Raw genomic sequence first — 16,806 nt, forward strand, 5'->3', positions numbered from 1 at the left:
TTCTCCTGAATAGTTCAATCCAATGCTCACAGAAGCTGTTGGGCATCTTTCCATTCTGTCTAGCCGAACCTGGATTAGGGTTTATTTATCTTTTCATTATACACCTTATCTTTAAGTAGGAAGCAGCCCAAACAGCTCAGTGCAGCTGTGCGCATTTCAAGCCCTCCACCAGGCTCTGTGCCCAGCAGCGCATGCGATGCTGTCTGCAGGTCGGAATGAAGGCATGTCATAGTCAAAAGCCACTCATGGAGAATTAAACTTCAGGCTTGTTTGACTAAACTTCTGAATTCACCATGGTTCCCCTGTTTTGCCAGCCTGAAGAAGGAGCCCAGCAGGTTCCAGAGTCACATGCCAAAATCCCTCCTTCATCTTCCCTGGAATTTGAAATGATTACTAATAGGTATTCTTGCTGAAAATCATTTAACATAATGTGCTGAATGAGATCACTAAGTTAAAATATCCTTCCCGAAGAGACTCTCTCACTGCTTATCAGAATGCCAGAGGGGACGGAGGACAGCATGAAGTGAATTCTTTTGCTGCCTTCTGCATTTTACAAAATCTTTAAGTTACTGAAGAATTCACAATAGGAAGTTTCACTGAGGATCATTACAAGAGGTCCATGATGCAGGTCTGGCAGGCAGCCAGGGGATGGAGACACAGGGGTTTGGGTTAACCTCACTTGTTCATGCTTTCCCTTTTTACAGTATCTTATCCAGTGTAGGTTGGGAACTGAAGAGGGGCAAGGAAACGAGGTGGGCATGAGAGCAAAGCTGGTGAGGGGATGGGCACTCTTTGCCCTGCATCCACAGCCGTTGATGTGCACCACTGCTGCAGCTGCATGTATTACAGCAGGATGCTACCACCCAGTGAAACAGAATTCAGGGAGGAAGAGGAGTGTGCACCACAAAACACATCACTGTATGCCAGAGATGCTCAGGGTTTCGCTGAGAGGCCAGGCTGCCTTTGCCCATCCAAATCTGTCAGCCTCAAAATTAACTTACTGAGGTCAGTACTCATAACAGTGGTATTGCACTTTTGATTCAGTCTCCCTTTCTGAGAAAGCCCCATACTCTCTGGCCCAGTACAGCTATTACCTGCCAACCTAAAGGATGATGAATGTTATTTATATAGCAGTAATGGCTAACCAGTCAGTGGAGACCAGGGACAGGCTGTGCTATAGACTTTTCAAACACACTCTTGAATGAGGACTGCCCACAGGTGGCTGAGTGTATGAAACTGCTGAGACATTTCATCCAGAGGGATCTTGACACGCTTGTGAGGTGGGCTGATGCCAACCTCATGAGGTTTAACCATGCCAAGTGCAAGGTCCTACACCTGGGTCAGAGCAATCCCAGGCACAGCGACAGGTTGGGCAGAGAAGAGATTCAGAGCAGCCCTGCGGAGAAGGACTTGGGGGTGTTGGCTGATGAGAAATTGAACATGAGCTGGCTTCAGTGTGCGCTTGCAGCCCAGAAAGCAACCGTGTCCTGGGCTGCATCAAAAGGAGCGTGACCAGCAGGTCGAAGTAGGTGATCCTGCCCCTCTACTCTGCTCTTGTGAGACCTCACCTGGAGCATTGTGTGCAGTTCTGGTGTCCTCAACATAAAAAGGACATGGAACTGTTGGAACAAGTCCAGAGGAGGGCCACGAGGATGACCAGGGGACTGGAGCACCTCCCGTATGAAGATAGGCTGAGAAAGTTGGGGTTGTTCAGCCTGGAGAAGAGAAGGCTGCGTGGAGACCTTATAGCAGCCTTCCAGTATCTGAAGGGGGCCTACAGGGATGCTGGGGATGGACTCTTCATTAGGAACTGTAGTGATAGGACAAGGGGTAATGGGTTAAAACTTAAATGGGGGAAGTTTCGATTGGATATAAGGAGGAAATTCTTTCCAGTTAGGGTGGTGAGGCACTGGAATGGGTTGCCCAGGGAAGTTGTGAATGCTCCATCCCTGGCAGTGTTCAAGACCAGGTTGGACAGAGCCTTGGGTGGAATGGTTTAGCGTGAGGCATCCCTGCCGATGGCAGGGGGGTTGTAACTAGATGATCTTAAGGTCCTTTCCAACCCTAACTATTCTATGATTCTATGATTTCAAGATAATGTCCTTGAATGCCTTGGACATGATGACCTCCAACAACTCTGCGGTACTTGTGCTGACTGCACCCACACAGAGTGCTGCTGTTCTACAGTAAAGATCCTCATTCATACCAAATTCTTATCAGTTACTGTGACATGCCCTTACAATAGCAGAAAACTCATTACTCAAAAGCAAGCAGCTCCTTGATAAGAAGGCCTCTGAGTTCCTTGATTAATAAATGCAAAAATATCAGTCTACTTCAAACTGAACAGAAAACATAGATGAATAAAAAGGTGTTCTAATGAAAAGGTTTCCTGATATTTAGCTGCTGACCAAGAAATAAAGTAAATCAATGAATAAGAACTACCGAAGACGCAGATAAGTAATCCAGCAACAGTAAAACATGAAGGGCCTGATCCTATAAAAACCTGGTAGGACTAATTTAACTCTGAGGTGCAAACTTGCAGGATTAGGCTTCAACTAATTGTAGACAATTGTAAGGACTGAAAAACTATACCTTTAGCTTTCCATTACAGTGAACTCAGAGTGGGGATAGCTAACACTTCCTGCGACATACTCTTCCAGGAAAAAGGCCTGCAAAGATGCAGAAGATATACATCTAGAACATTCAATGCAGATTTCTGTCTTAGAAAAATCACAGGGACTTCTTTCATATGCACTGAGGTACAGAAACCCGAAATATTAAGTGGCATATCCACCAAGAAATGCCTGTGGAATAGGTGTCAGCCTCTCTATTATCCTTTCTACAATTAATGCTCCAGCACTGAAGTTCTAAATATTCAGCAGACACCAGTGTCCATCAGCAACCTCATTAAAATACAAGTGCTAAAGTTATACCTTACCTCTAATTACACTCTTTATACTTAAAACCTGCTTAGACAAGACCGTGTCAGATCTTCATAGCCCAAAGCCTTAAGATACCAGAGCCCAGGAAACAGACTAAGCAGAGATCAACCTCTCTTTTCTGTCAGATGAGTGGTCACTCCCAAACCAAATAGGAGAAATGAAGCGCACAGTAAGAGACTGGAAGTATTTTCTAGCCGTCTCAAATCTAGAAATCCCCTAAGAGGACTGATGTCTCGACATCTGGGCATTCCTTTCACTGTCAAACACTCCCAGAGCAATGGGGTTTGTCAGCAATCTGCTGAGCATACACAAATGACAACTGCAGAGCCTGGAGAGCTCAAAGGCATTTACAGATAGTAGAGGCTTGCCACAGATGTGTTGAACCACAGCCGAGATTAAAGGACATGTGAAAATTAAGCCAAATAGCGGTAAAGTCTTTAGCTGTGGTAGTTTGTATAGGCACCACAATATGCAAAATTCAGCCTGGGTGTGCTTTACAATTAACACAAATCGTTTAAGGGAGGCTGATCACCCTCCATATGTCATATACTACACAGAAAAGGCTGTTGGGACGAATTTGGAAGGTGGTCTTTGCTGTCTAACCTACTAGTCCATCTATTACTCAAATACATGCAAACGAAGCACAGTTTATAAACAAGTTTTGGGTTGTCCCAAGTACAAATTTCAGGGACGATGGATTTAAAGCTCTTTCCAGCACCTACATCTCACCTAATGGCTCTCTATCCCTCATAGATTCTCAGCCTGTTGCCCCACCATGATCTACATATCTTCCTAAATCTTTTCAAATACCTTCTTGACAAAGGGATATGTCCTGCTGGTACAACACAGAGATGCCTTATATCAAAGATTTTTGCTTTAGGGACAGAAGGGCCAAACGTTTTCCAAGTCAGCTGTATTTTCAATAACCTGTCCATTTTGCATTTTCAGAATAGGTTTACCCACTCATGATAGCATGAACTTCTTGAACCCTCCATCCTCCAATCCAGCCAGCTATACAACTTTGCACCAAACTTTTTATATCATCAAATAGATTTCTTTTTCCTGGCATCCTAAGAAAAGTTAAATCTTCATTCAGCTGCAGTCAGTACAAAAGCGTAAGTTAGTTCTGTGGTGTTCAAGAATACCTGGTTAGACTCTGAGGCCATACATTCTTCTGCTAAAAGTTATATTATCACATCCTTGTCTAAATATTTTTGCTTCCTTTGTCTGCCAAAAGCAACACCTACAACTGCTGTAAATGAAAATGACAAGATAAAAATGTTTTTCACCAATTTGTCACCCTTTTGTTTGTTTTTTAACAACACTAAATGTATAGTCTAGTTCATTAACAGAGTTTTTCCTGTTTGTATTTACAAATAACAAGGAAGAGACAAATGTGTTAAAAAAGAAAGGAATGGAATTGTTAAGTACAACAAAAATGGAAACGGGTTGGTGCAGCACCTAAAACCATTTTATACATTTGAAAAGGAAAAAATCATAGTATCATAGAGTCAGTTAGGTTGGAAAAAGCATTAAGATCATTGAGTCCAACTGTTAAGCCAGCACTGCCAAGTTCACCACTAAACCATGTCCTTAAGTGCCACATCTACACAATCTTCTAAATACCTCCAGGTATGGTGAGTGCATCCACTTCCCTGGGGCAGCCTGTCCCAGTGCTTGACAAACCCTTTCCAGTTAACTTCCAAGTTGCCTCACTTAATTGCTTTCAACTACAGCAGCATATAAGATGGCCATCATGTATTTTCATGTGATCTTCTTGCTCAGCACTCTCATTATCAGGTTTTACCTTTATTAGTGGGGTTCTCAGTCTCTATGCTTTATGAAACGGGTCAATAATGAAGTTTTTCACCACTTATGCATATTTACAGCTTTACTAGTAGAACTACAGATCTTTTGCGAGTGGGGAGTTGTCATCATGTATATATCACAAAGGATAAAATACAAAAGCAGAAAATGTCATTAATTTTCCTTCAAGCAGATGGTTTTGCAGTATCACTGAGCAAGTTTATATTAATGATTTTCAGAAAGAGAAGGAGATGTCATATTTGAGATGGAGAACCCTACCAAGCCCACTAAGAACTATCAGTACGTCCAACAATAGCGGGATTCTTTCATTAACTCACTGTGACAGCTGTCAAGCTGGGGAAAACTTTTTGTTAATGTCAGTACAATTGTTCATTTAAACAAAAGCCAGTAATTGAGTCATGCTGGAACAGCTTATGTGCCCAGCTCTGCCATACAATCTGCACACAGGTGTTTATCACATATGCAGAGTCGCACTTTAATTTTCATCTTTGGGGCTACAAAGTGATTCATCCAGAGCCTGAGCAGAGCCCTAAAAAAATCAGGCCAGAAGGCAATTTGTGATTGAGTTATAACAAGTTGCCCATCTTCTCCCATGTTAAAGGGGGAGGTTTGGCACCCCAGGCTAACAGCCGGGGTAGGACATGTTCCCTGCATGCCAAGCTAACCGTGTAGTTGCCCTTCTTCCTTGTGCCCTCAAATTAGGAGAACACAACTATTGGTAGAGATGTCACCTCACTCTGTGTGCAGTGACAGACTGAAGTACCAAAGATGTTGACTGCATCCTCCTTGGGGACCCCGTGTGACCCCGTGTGCCACAGCTTGAGCTGGAGTTCACAAGGAAATCTCAGTATAGGTTTTGGTACTATCACGGTGTCTTTGCCACCAGTAAAGATCCTGTTAACTACCAACACTCAAGGCTGGGCCTGTATCATTAAGGTGATTTTCTAAAATCAAAAATCAACTCAGAAAAAGAAATGGAATAAAGTCCTTACCTCCTCGTAGACATCGTCATTCCTGCTGAAGTCTCCGCTCCTCCTTGGAAGCACATGGACATGAACATGCTGAAAACGTGAAACAAAATAATGGTGATTATCAACATCCTGACTTTCTTTTCTGGATTGTCAGCATTACTGTCAACACACAAGTAACCACGCACAGGCTCCCACAGCATTATTTTCAGAAGGAAATACATTAAACTGTTCCATAACTGTATCTCAGCTCTTTGGAGAATATAAAAGATGAAAAACAGAAAAATATGAGAGAGCAGCTCTGCTGTATTATATGGGCTTCAGCATGAAATGCCTGGACGTTTAGGGGCTTTGTGGAATGATTCATAGTTGTCAGTCGGAAACGTATTTAGCCACAGCTTTGAAATTACAATGTACCTTGGAGCTGCGTGTTATGACTTCAGAACTGACAAGACTAAGAAGGTGCCAGCGGTGGGACATGGCTGTAGCAGTTGTGGGCAGAGGGTCTGTGTGGGCATTCCTAGGCTCAGTGCCGTGCTGCACAAGCTGGGGACAGAGGAACTGATGGGACACAACAGAGACCACGCAGGTAGAAAGGCTGTCAGAAAAGAACACTCACCAGGGTGTACAGTATGGCTAACGCAATGTCTTTAGCAAGGCTAAAACCACCTTAATGCTTTGCTTTACCTTCTAGGAGCTTATAGCTAGAATAGAATCATAGAATCAACTAGGTTGTAACAATAGACTGAAACACCCTGTGGTACGAGGAGAATGCTGGGGGCACAAGCTGCAGGGTCATGGGTGCCAGGGCACCAAGTGGTCCCAAACACGTGAGGCACAAGAGTTATGAGCCCAGTTTTGCAAAGCTTGAAGCATAAGTGTCACTCTCCTGATGGCAGCGCCATTGCTCAGGGGGTAGCAGAGCTGAGGACTGTGAGATAATACCAAGTATTGGAGGGAGGTGAGGGACAATTTTGCCACAGATGTTGATGAGATACATGGAAAAAGAACAAAAACATGGACAAGAAAGCAAATATATGACTTGCCACCTTACCAGCTTGATGTTGTATTATTACTACTGCTACTTTTTTTTTTTTCTGTTAAGAGATGATGACAGTCTCTTCATACCATATAGGAAGGATAACTCAAGTTTTTCAATACTCAAACTGTACCAGGAAATCAAATGCTCAGCTACCTACTTCTCAGCAGAAAGTTCAGCTAGAACATTGGAAAGTGTTCTTTTATCTTTTCCCAGGTCTCTTTCACTCTCTTCTGAGAATAAAAAAACAACAAAACCCAACTGAGAATAATTCTTCAGGAAAAAAAACCCTCACAGACAACACCTCATAGAGGAGAGGCAGCAAATGATCTGAGTGACAGATTGCATTTATGCACCTCCAGATCATTTTAGATGGTGTCCAAATCCTTCAAAAGAAAACCACAGAAGACTGAATCAGAAAGAGCACCAAATGATTTACAGAGAATTTAAACAGCTTGCACCTGCCTCAACTTGATGAGGTAGAAATCAGCTAAAATTCATGCCCCTCATTTCAACGTTCTCAAAACAGGGTGCAAGTCTATAATGAAATCCCAAAGAAATAAAAAATTCTTAGGTTATTTGTAAGAAAATTCAAACACACCTTTATTGTGTTAACTTCAATCCATAAAAACATTTGCTCAGCGAAGAAAATGAAATCACAAGGATGTTTCAGCTAATGAAATTTTCCAAATACCACTCTTTTCTCTCAGCTTACCCTAGAGAAACCAAAGATGCGATTGCTTATTCTTATCATTATCAACAGTTTTCAGATTCAGCCTAGAGATGAGGATGGTTCTTGAGGGTCAAAACCTGGTTTTTTTTGAGTAATCAGTGATCGTGTTCTGATAGCGTATTATACTAATACAGCATGAAAGCGCAAGTGCTCTTGTGATGTACTGGTGCAATGTATCATCTGAACCTCATTGCTCTCATGATGTATTTCTCAAAATCACAAGGAGAGCTTAAAGATGGTCTTCAGTAGCCCTAGGCCTGAAATGTTGGTTTTGGACAAAGACTGACTTTCAAGAAAACTGAAAATGAAGACGAAAGTTTGCAGCGATGCTGTAAAACTCCAGCACTGTCACACCTCTGATTCATGCTAGATTCTGAATTTAGTCCTAAGAACAGAGAATGATCTGCCAGTCAGTTTCTTTCTTTTCTGCCACAAGGCGTGACAGCTTTACTACAAATATCAATTGTCAGGAATTTCTCTTGATGATTGTCATGTTTTAAGCCCAACCAGTAACTCAGCCACTCAGCCCTCACTCACTCCCCCCCTCTTAGTCTCCTGCTCCCGGAGGGATGGGGAGGAGAATCAAAAGAATGTAACTCCCATGGGTTGTGATAAGAGCAGTCCAGTAACTAAGGTATAACACAAACCACTGCTGCTGCCGCCACCAATAATAATGATAAGGGAAATAACAAGGGAAGAGAATACAACCGCTCACCACCCGCTGACCGATACCCAGCCTGACCTGAGCAGTGATCTAGCCCTTCTGGGTAACTGCCCCCAGTTTTACATCCTGGGCATGACGTGCTGTGGTATGGAATACCTCTTTGGTCAGTTTGTGTCAGGTGTCCTGTCTCTGCTTCCTCCCGGCTTCTCCTCCTCCTTGGCAGAGCATGAGACTCACAAAGCCCTTGGTGAGACTAAATATTACTAAGCAGCAACTAAAACCATCGGTGTTACCAGCGCTGTTCCCAGGCCAAAAGTCAAAACCACAGCACTGCACCAGCTACTAAGAAGGAGAAAAATGACTGCTACTGCTGAACCCAGGACAATGATACATATACAGCCTAATATCAGCTATCACCAACCATATCCCCAAAAGTCCAGCTGCCTTTCAGAGTGATTTTTATCTCTGTGTCAGAATGTTCCAGGATGCAGGCAGAAGATGATCTGTATACCCACAACAGGCAATCTGGTGTATCAAGAAGTGTGCAGGACTGTAGTCCAATGCTCAGCACAGAGATAGTGTACCACAGATGCAGAGACCAGCACAGCAGGTAATGAATGAGCCTAACATGATCTTCTACCCAAGAGAAGCTCTTGTGATCACCATGAAAAAAAGAAGAAAAAGTGTTTATGACAGCATATGTGCCACCTGGCATCAGTGGAGACATTCTCAGGGGTTAGTCACCTTTACTACATGCATTATGTTCTTAAACAACACGAGGCTTTATAGCTAAATCCATCAACTGCATCAGAAAACAAATTAGTATTTCCAAAGTTTGAGGTAACTAAAATCAATTTAAAAGACAGGAACTTGTCCCAGAAAGACCAATTTCTTTTAAATTCTGTGCATGGAACATAAACAAACATACGGATTCTCTCTACTGTTTGTGTAACAGAAGTTAACAGGATTGGCAATGGTGTCTCAAGTAGTTTCCTTCTTTTCAGCTTTACCAAGAAAACACAGTGAAATACAAGCAGCACAGAGCAGTGGCTACCACCTAGTGAGAAACACTGAACAGGTGATTTCACACCTTCTCTAATCTGCCTTTCAGCTTCTGGCCCTTCCAGCTCGCTGGTATTCTGATTCATTAAGAGTTCTTTAATTGATCATTTTTGCTCCTTAGTGCTATCTGTTTTCCCTAAAGCCTCAATCCACCAAGGCACTTAAACACCAGCTCAATTTCCAACCTGTGAATTGGTTCAGTGGGAGTATTTGCATCCCAGATATTATGTGTATGCCTCTGTGTTTTGGATCCACTACAGGGAGGTGTCTCCCCAGCTGGTGGTAGAAGAAATTCAAGTTGCTTTCTTCCTTCCAGTTTGTTTTCCAGGCAAAACAAAAACCTGCATGCCCAAAAAAGACATTTGCAGTTGACTGAAACGTGTCAGTGGATACAAACAAAACATTTGGCTACATATTTTTTTCCAAACCAAACAAACAGATTTAGGCAAATCCCCTCAAAACAGTGCATGGAGACAGAAAGTCCAAACACTGTGTATACAAAATAAAGTAAAATAAAGTACTTCAGCTTTTCTCCCCAGTTACTGTTGGTTTCCTCATGGCTGGTGGGTGGCAGACAGCCCCATAACATTTCACCAGGCTGCATTCAATCACTGGTGATGCCATTTCATTTTTTCCCTAAAATAAAATTGCTTTCCCCTCATTTTGCATCATTTTTATTAATAAGAAAGAAAAGCACCACAGAACAGCCAAGATAGTTACATTAATGAATGAACCAATATCCCCCGCATCAGGGTAGGAAAAATGCAGACACATGGCTGTGTTGCTTGCAGTGCTAGCTGCCATTTCCTCCTCATCAGACACTGATGGAGAAAGATGTGCGTGATCACAGGAGATGGGCACACTGGGTATGACAACACCAGGACACAACAATATGCCCCCAGGTGAGGGACACACAAAGAGCACAAAATCACAGAATGGTTTGTGTTCAAGCAACCTTAAAGCTCATCCAGTTCCAACACCCCTGCTACAAGCAGGGACACCTTCCACTATACCAGACTGATCAAACTCCCATCCAACCTGACCCCCACCAGTTGCTTTTGATAGCTGAATTTTACAGGACCTCCAAATCTAAAATTATTACATCTTTTCTAGTGCTGGGTCTGTGGCTTTCTCTGTGGCTACCACATTATAAACTAAATCACAGTCTGAGAAACTCCTAACGGTGAGAATTATTAAGTGATGCAAAATCACTCTTAAGAGAAGCTTTTTCAAGACCTTTGTACCCAGAATGGCAAGAGGATTAGAAAATGTACTGCAAGGAACAGATCTGTAGTGCATGGGGAAACCATGTGATGTCTCTGACCCCCCACCACAGTGATAGGATCCTCCACTCAAGCCCTGTGGCATTCCCAGCATGACTGTGGGAGCAAGAAGCTCTGGTGGGCACTGTGGAGCATGCTCATCCCACCTCTGCTGAAATCTGGCAGCAGCACTGTGGCATTTGTGGGATTATACATCTAAATTGTGGGATGACACATCTAAAGTTGATTTCCGGTGAACCAGGGCTGCAAAATGCTCACTGAAGTCTCAGCTGAACAACCTGGAGCCTGTTTTGTTGGAAAAACACCCATTCAGTCAGGTGACTTTTGCTTCAGCACTCAAAGACATGCAGAAAGCAACATTCTTAGTTACAGCTGGTTTTATATACTGAATTATGGTTGAATAACCAACGTGTCACCACTATGCTGGACGTAAAGCAAAAATACTAGGCAAAAATAGGCACTGAAAGAATTTCCCTAGTAGAACAGAACAGTGAAGAGCAGATGACCCTGCCACACACCGCTGGGGAGGACATGGACATTGCCTGCAATAATCCATGAACTTTATGTTGTGCTCACTCAGCTGCTGTGCTGTTTAGCAGAGCAACAAAGCTCAGCTTCCAACAGAAAGGGAGATAATAGCCTGTACATGAGCTCCTCAGCATGCACCCAGGGTCTGTTAGCAGTAAATGTTGCTATAGGGTGAATACATACAAACTAGCAACGGGTCACTCAACCTTGAGGACTGGGGGGGGGGGCTGCCAAAAAGTTGGCAGAGGACGAGCCTGTTCCACACCTGCACAAGCAGCGCATGGTTGAACTGTGCCTTCATGCAGCAAAACCAGATGCCTTTCAGCAGCTTAATCCTTTCCCTCCTTACTTTTCATCCTTTCTACAGAGATAAAGCTTTGCAGTCGTGGGCTTCCATGGTCTCACAGTGCAGTAACATCAGGAAAGGCCATGATGTAGGGCATGGAGGGACACCAGGGCCAGGAAGCACAAACATCAGTGTCTCTGCCACTGTCGTGTTCAGGCAGGAGGGAGGGCAAGAAGGGCATTAGTGGCTTCAGGAGATCATTGCATAGCCAGTTCGCTGCAATAAAGGTTGTTTGTTTGCAGATAAGACCTTGATGCTGCAAAGTCCCCTGTCCATTAGAGACATGGGCTTCTTACGGGAGGCTGTGATAATACTTCTTCTAAACTACCAGATTAACTGTATAAGTTCCAAACTAATAACCATTCTCCAAGCAAGACTGTTAGTGGGTGATAAAGACAGTCAACCATAATACTGAGATAGCCACATGAAAAATAGAGCAATTTTGTCCTCTCTGTAAACTGTGCTTCCATGGAGCCCTTGTTTGCTATTCCTGATTAACTGTTCAATTAACCCTGCTACAAAATTATTCCGTGGAAAACCCTGCCTGTATATCTATAGCTCATTACGGAAAGCACTCCCTCTGCTGTCCCCGACAATACATCGCATTACCCAGGCACCAGCACACTCGGTACAGTTGCTCTTTAGAGGCATTGAAAGCCGATTTCCGAGGCTTGCAGGCCCTGGCAAAGACATGTTCACGGGAAAGCAATTTCTGTTCAGTGAGCATTTATGAGTTCTTGACATTTTTCCTAGTCCTGAACTGGGCTGGGATGTGGAAATAAATCACAAAGTAAAAAAGTCCTATCCAACATTAGGAAAAGAAAGAGGTTTGGGCAATTAAACCACTCAGTTTTCACAGTCTTCAAAATTATTGCCAGCATTAATACTATTTTTCCACATTTCCAGGAGTTATAAATTACACAAAGTAAGACCACTTTAAATGACCTAATTTTTATAAAATATTAAAACATGACAGGAAACTACTTGAAACAATTTCTTTCCTACAAAAATGCCTTGTTTCTAGGAATCAGCATTTTCCTTTCCACCTCCACTAAAACCTCATGCATGAGGCTGTACAGATGCAGACAGTTGGTGCCTCCTCCCCAGATGGCAGCTCTGGCATCCTTGTGGTAGGGATTACTCCATACCTAGGAAGACTGCACAGACTAACATGCTCTTGTAACACCTTTCCTTTGCCTCTGGTGTACTAAAACACAAAACTGGAGCTTGCTTTTCTACCATCATCAGAAACATAAGGATGTGATCCAGATAGAAAGGAGTGGCACAGTGCCAGGCTCAAGAGTAGTGTGTGCAGGCGGACAGAGGGACGCTTTGGAAGGGAAGGATGAAGAAATCCACATGAGTTTCAGGGCACAGCAGAAGAAAAAGCAGAGATACAGGTGGGAATAGACTAGAAGAGCCACCAGAGAACAGGAAAGGTGGGAGCTACCAACAGAATGGAGATGGTGGTGGAAGTTTTGTGAATCAAAGTCATGCAGAAAGAGGGTGCAAAGAGAGAAAAGAGAAGGAACTGGAACAAGTCCTGGGAAAGGAGGCTACACAGGCTGCCTACCATGCAGGAAACACGTGTGTATCTGCACGGCGCTGCACCATACACATACCCCCTAGGAGGAAAAAAGAATGCTTTGCAATGACCCCTACCAACATTTGTGCCATGGATTTGCCTCTAGAAGAGTGAGTATCGTGATACCGCCCAGCACAGAGAACAAGTACATTGGAAAGCAACAAAATTGAGAGAACTTGCAAATATGAAAGGAAAAAAGAATCAGAAACCAGACCAAGTGGGGGGCTTGCAGCAGAGTACACCTTCAAACATGTAGATAGAGAAATGTGCAGATTTAGCATCCTCCATAATGCATCTGTCAACTGCAGCAAAGTTTTAAAGAGATGAGCTGCAGATGAGCTAGAAAAGGGATGCAGACCTAATGAAAACATCCACAGAAAGACACTTAAAACCCACCGGAGACCTGCAGTTATAACTTCCACAGCTGAAGGCAACTTTAGCATTAGCAAGAGAATTGCCAACCCCTCCTCTTCAACCCTAAACCCAAAAAAACCTGGTACAATAATGAGGGTAATCAGCCTGTTTACTGGAAATGGGTATCCAAATGTAATTTCAATATCTATGAGATCCTCTGAAAGGCAACAAATGAGTAAGCGGTAATAACAGTGGTATGGTGCTTCTGAACTGATATTTCCTGACCTCTAACCTGGTCCACGATTCTAAGAATAAGGGTCCACACTGGGAGGAAGGTCAGGCTAAGGACCATCACCAGCTCCTCTTACCTGCCATTATTTAGAGCCTATCCCCTCCCCAGCAACCACAGTGGATGGGACAGGAAAACCTGAAGGAACATCAACTATTACTCTGTGTAAATCAACAGAAAGAACACCACACCTTGGTCCAACCAACTGCTACGTCATGTTTCCTCGATTACATGTCAGCAACACTATGATCAGGACACTATGAGACATGTACAGCATTTTCTACACCTTGAAAACCAAAGAACTTCAAAAATAATACGAAATCCCTGCAGCCCCTGCATGAAGTATCACTTCTACTTTACAGATGGGAAGGCTGATGCACAGACCAATGAAGGTGCCTCTGAAGCTGCTTGGGAAGATGCTGTAGGCTTAGGGACAGCTATAGAGCACTTGCCTTGAGATCTGCATCTTTGCCTTCTATCAGAGTCACTGGTTTTGTGCAAATATGGTATGGCCAAGATGCAAATGCATTTCTCCTCCCCCCTGATCTTTTGTTAAGTCTTGATAAATGTGTATTGTTTGAACACTTGTGATAAGTATAATTAGGGTTCCTTAATTTATGTTTTAATAAACCATTCTATAATAAACATTTACTGCTCAGTGAATAAACATTTAAATAAAGCTCCTAATGGGGGTTACATGTTTCGAAGCAGTTCATGGCTTTGCTGAAGTCTCTCCCTATACTTAATGAGAGTCATTTCCATAATATGTGCATTATTGCTTAAGCCTCCCTTTAGGAATATTTTACAAAGTAAAATTCTGTGAAATATTATCAGCCAAAAGAGAAAATGCTAAGAGGATTATCAAATTGCTCCATTAAAGGGACAGCACAAGCTTTCATTTCCCCCCTGAGATGCTAACATTGTAATTATGTAGAATGTGCTTACTAATTATCATACCGGTGTGTTATTACTGGATTTTTTCCCCCTGAGACCTGGTCTAAATGAAAAGGATGAGAAACTCCTGAAAGGTCTGATATGAAGGGCTGTATAATGCTAATTTACTTTCTGATGTTAATAAGGGTAAGGTTTGATCCCCCCCCCCCCCCGACAAATCTTGATGTCAAGAAAGGTCCAGCTCCCTCAGAAAGGACCAGCTGCTGTTTTGTATGAAGTTGTGTACAGCTTCTCCCACAGCATCAGCCCTACAGCCCCCCAGTTAACACCCAGGCTCTCATCCCCATTTTGCTGAAACTTTCCACCCATTTTCCCACTGAATGGTGGGACTCGGTACACTAAGGTCGCAGGAAAGATTACTGTTGGAATACAGAGAGTTTTTAGCTCTCTAGAGTACCTGCAATGATACAAACACCTGTAAGATATTTCTTCCATGTGTCTGAGTACACTTGAGGAGAGCATAAAACTGAACTTTATCTTCTCCTCTAGCAGGGAAGAAGAGCATTATAGCAGCAATGGCCCACTCCCTCTTTAATGCAGGGAGTAGGGGAGAAGAGGAGAACATAAATCAGGAATGGATGTGGCTGGGGCAAGACAAGCCTTACATACCAGTTATTCTAAGAGGGAAAACATTATCTCTAATTTTTGTGGTTACTGACTTTTTCGACTACTGTTGCAACTGATAGGATAAAGAATTAAAATACTGTCCCTGTTTCCCCTTCCATTAAAGATGTGTATCGGGTTTGTATGGCAAGGTTTTGGTAGCAGGGGGATTACAGCAGTGGCTTCTGTGAGAAGCTTCCAGAAGCTTCCTCCATGTCCAACAAAGCCAATGCAGCTGGCTCCAAGGATGGACCTGCCACTGGACAAAGTTGAGCCTGTCAGTGGCAGTGGTAGCACCTTTGGGATAATGTATTTAAGAAGGGGAAAAAGTTACTGCACAGGGGCAACTGCAGCCAGAGAGAGGAGTGAGCACATGTGAGAGGAACAGCTCTGCAGACTTCCAAGGTCCGTGCAGAAGGAGAGGAGAAGCTGGAGTGGGAGCAGGGAGAAGCAGCAATTCCCTGCAGCCCATAGTGCAGCCCATGGTGAGGTAGGCTTTGCCCCTGCAGCCCATGGAGGTCCACAGCGAAGCAGATATCTAGCTGAGGAGGAATAAGCGGCAGAGACAATGTGGGATGAACTGACCACAACCCACATTCCCCATCCCACTGCACTGCTGTGGGGAGGATGTAGAGAAACTGGGAGTAAAGTTAAGCCCGTGAAGAAAGGAGGGGTGAATGGATTTGTAAGATCTGGGTTTATTTCTCATTATTCTACCCTGATCAGATTGGTAATAAATTAAACTCATTTCCCCAAGTCCAGTCTGTTTTGCTGGTGACAGTAATTGGTGAGTGATCTCCCTGTCCTTATCTCAGCCCCTGAGTGCTTTGATGTATTTTCTCTCCCCTACCCAGATGAGGAGGGGTGTGATCGAGCGGCTTTGGTGGGAACCAGGCATGCAGCCAGGGTCAACCCACCACAAGATGGAAGAGAGATACTATTGCAAGGAGAAAAAAAACGTTTCTGAAGATGGCAACATGACTGACCTTCATCACTTTCTGCAGAGGATGAAACGCATTCAAGCCACGATGCTTTCCATGATAGTATCTATCAGTGCTAAGGGAGATTTCCAAGGCTGTGTGTCAGTACTGAGGCATTTTATACCCTTAAGAATCCATTTCCCAAGCACTAGGAAACATCTCTGTGCGTACCTATAGCACTCACTAGACTGCATTTAGTTATTTATAGTAAAAGTTCTATATAGCAGACATGGTGTCCTGGGTTTAGCAGTAGCAGTCACGCCTCCAAACATGGGCTGTTTCCCTGTTTTATTGCCAAAAATGCACATTCATCGCTAAGGTTTAGCTGCTTCAGTTAAAACTTTTAAATGTAAATTATTTTCTGTTACAAAAAGCTGATTGTGGGAGTTTCAGTATTTCAAAGATGGCAATTTATGTGACTGGAGCAAAATAAAACATTCAACAGAAACAGAATTTTACTTGATCAGAAACACTTTTATGTTTCAATATCGTTTTCATACTTTCCTCTTACAGCAGTGGCCTCTGTCTTTCAATTAGCTTGAAAGAGAAGAGCTTCGATAAAACCATAATTTAACATCATTTGTACATGTGTCATTCCACAACTTTTCCCCCTCGCATTTAAAGTATTTTCAAGATGTCATGAACCAAT

General features: G+C 43.2%; 1 protein-coding gene across 2 annotated transcripts in view; it reads right to left on the reverse strand.

Moving 5' to 3' along the window:
• Window positions 1-16,806, reverse strand: part of FHIT (fragile histidine triad diadenosine triphosphatase) — a 426,835-nt gene that overhangs the window by 95,205 nt on the left and 314,824 nt on the right. For both annotated transcript variants that reach the window (XM_061472872.1, XM_061472871.1), the window contains exon 4: window positions 5,762-5,830. In XM_061472872.1, the coding sequence (XP_061328856.1) occupies window positions 5,762-5,830 (69 nt within the window). The remainder of the gene's footprint in view (window positions 1-5,761; window positions 5,831-16,806) is intronic.

Source organism: Pezoporus flaviventris, unplaced genomic scaffold (genome assembly GCF_033815535.1).
Source record: "Pezoporus flaviventris isolate CSIRO_AGI_PZ_B2104156 unplaced genomic scaffold, CSIRO_AGI_Pfla_v1 ptg000073l, whole genome shotgun sequence".
Classification (NCBI taxonomy): domain Eukaryota; kingdom Metazoa; phylum Chordata; class Aves; order Psittaciformes; family Psittacidae; genus Pezoporus; species Pezoporus flaviventris.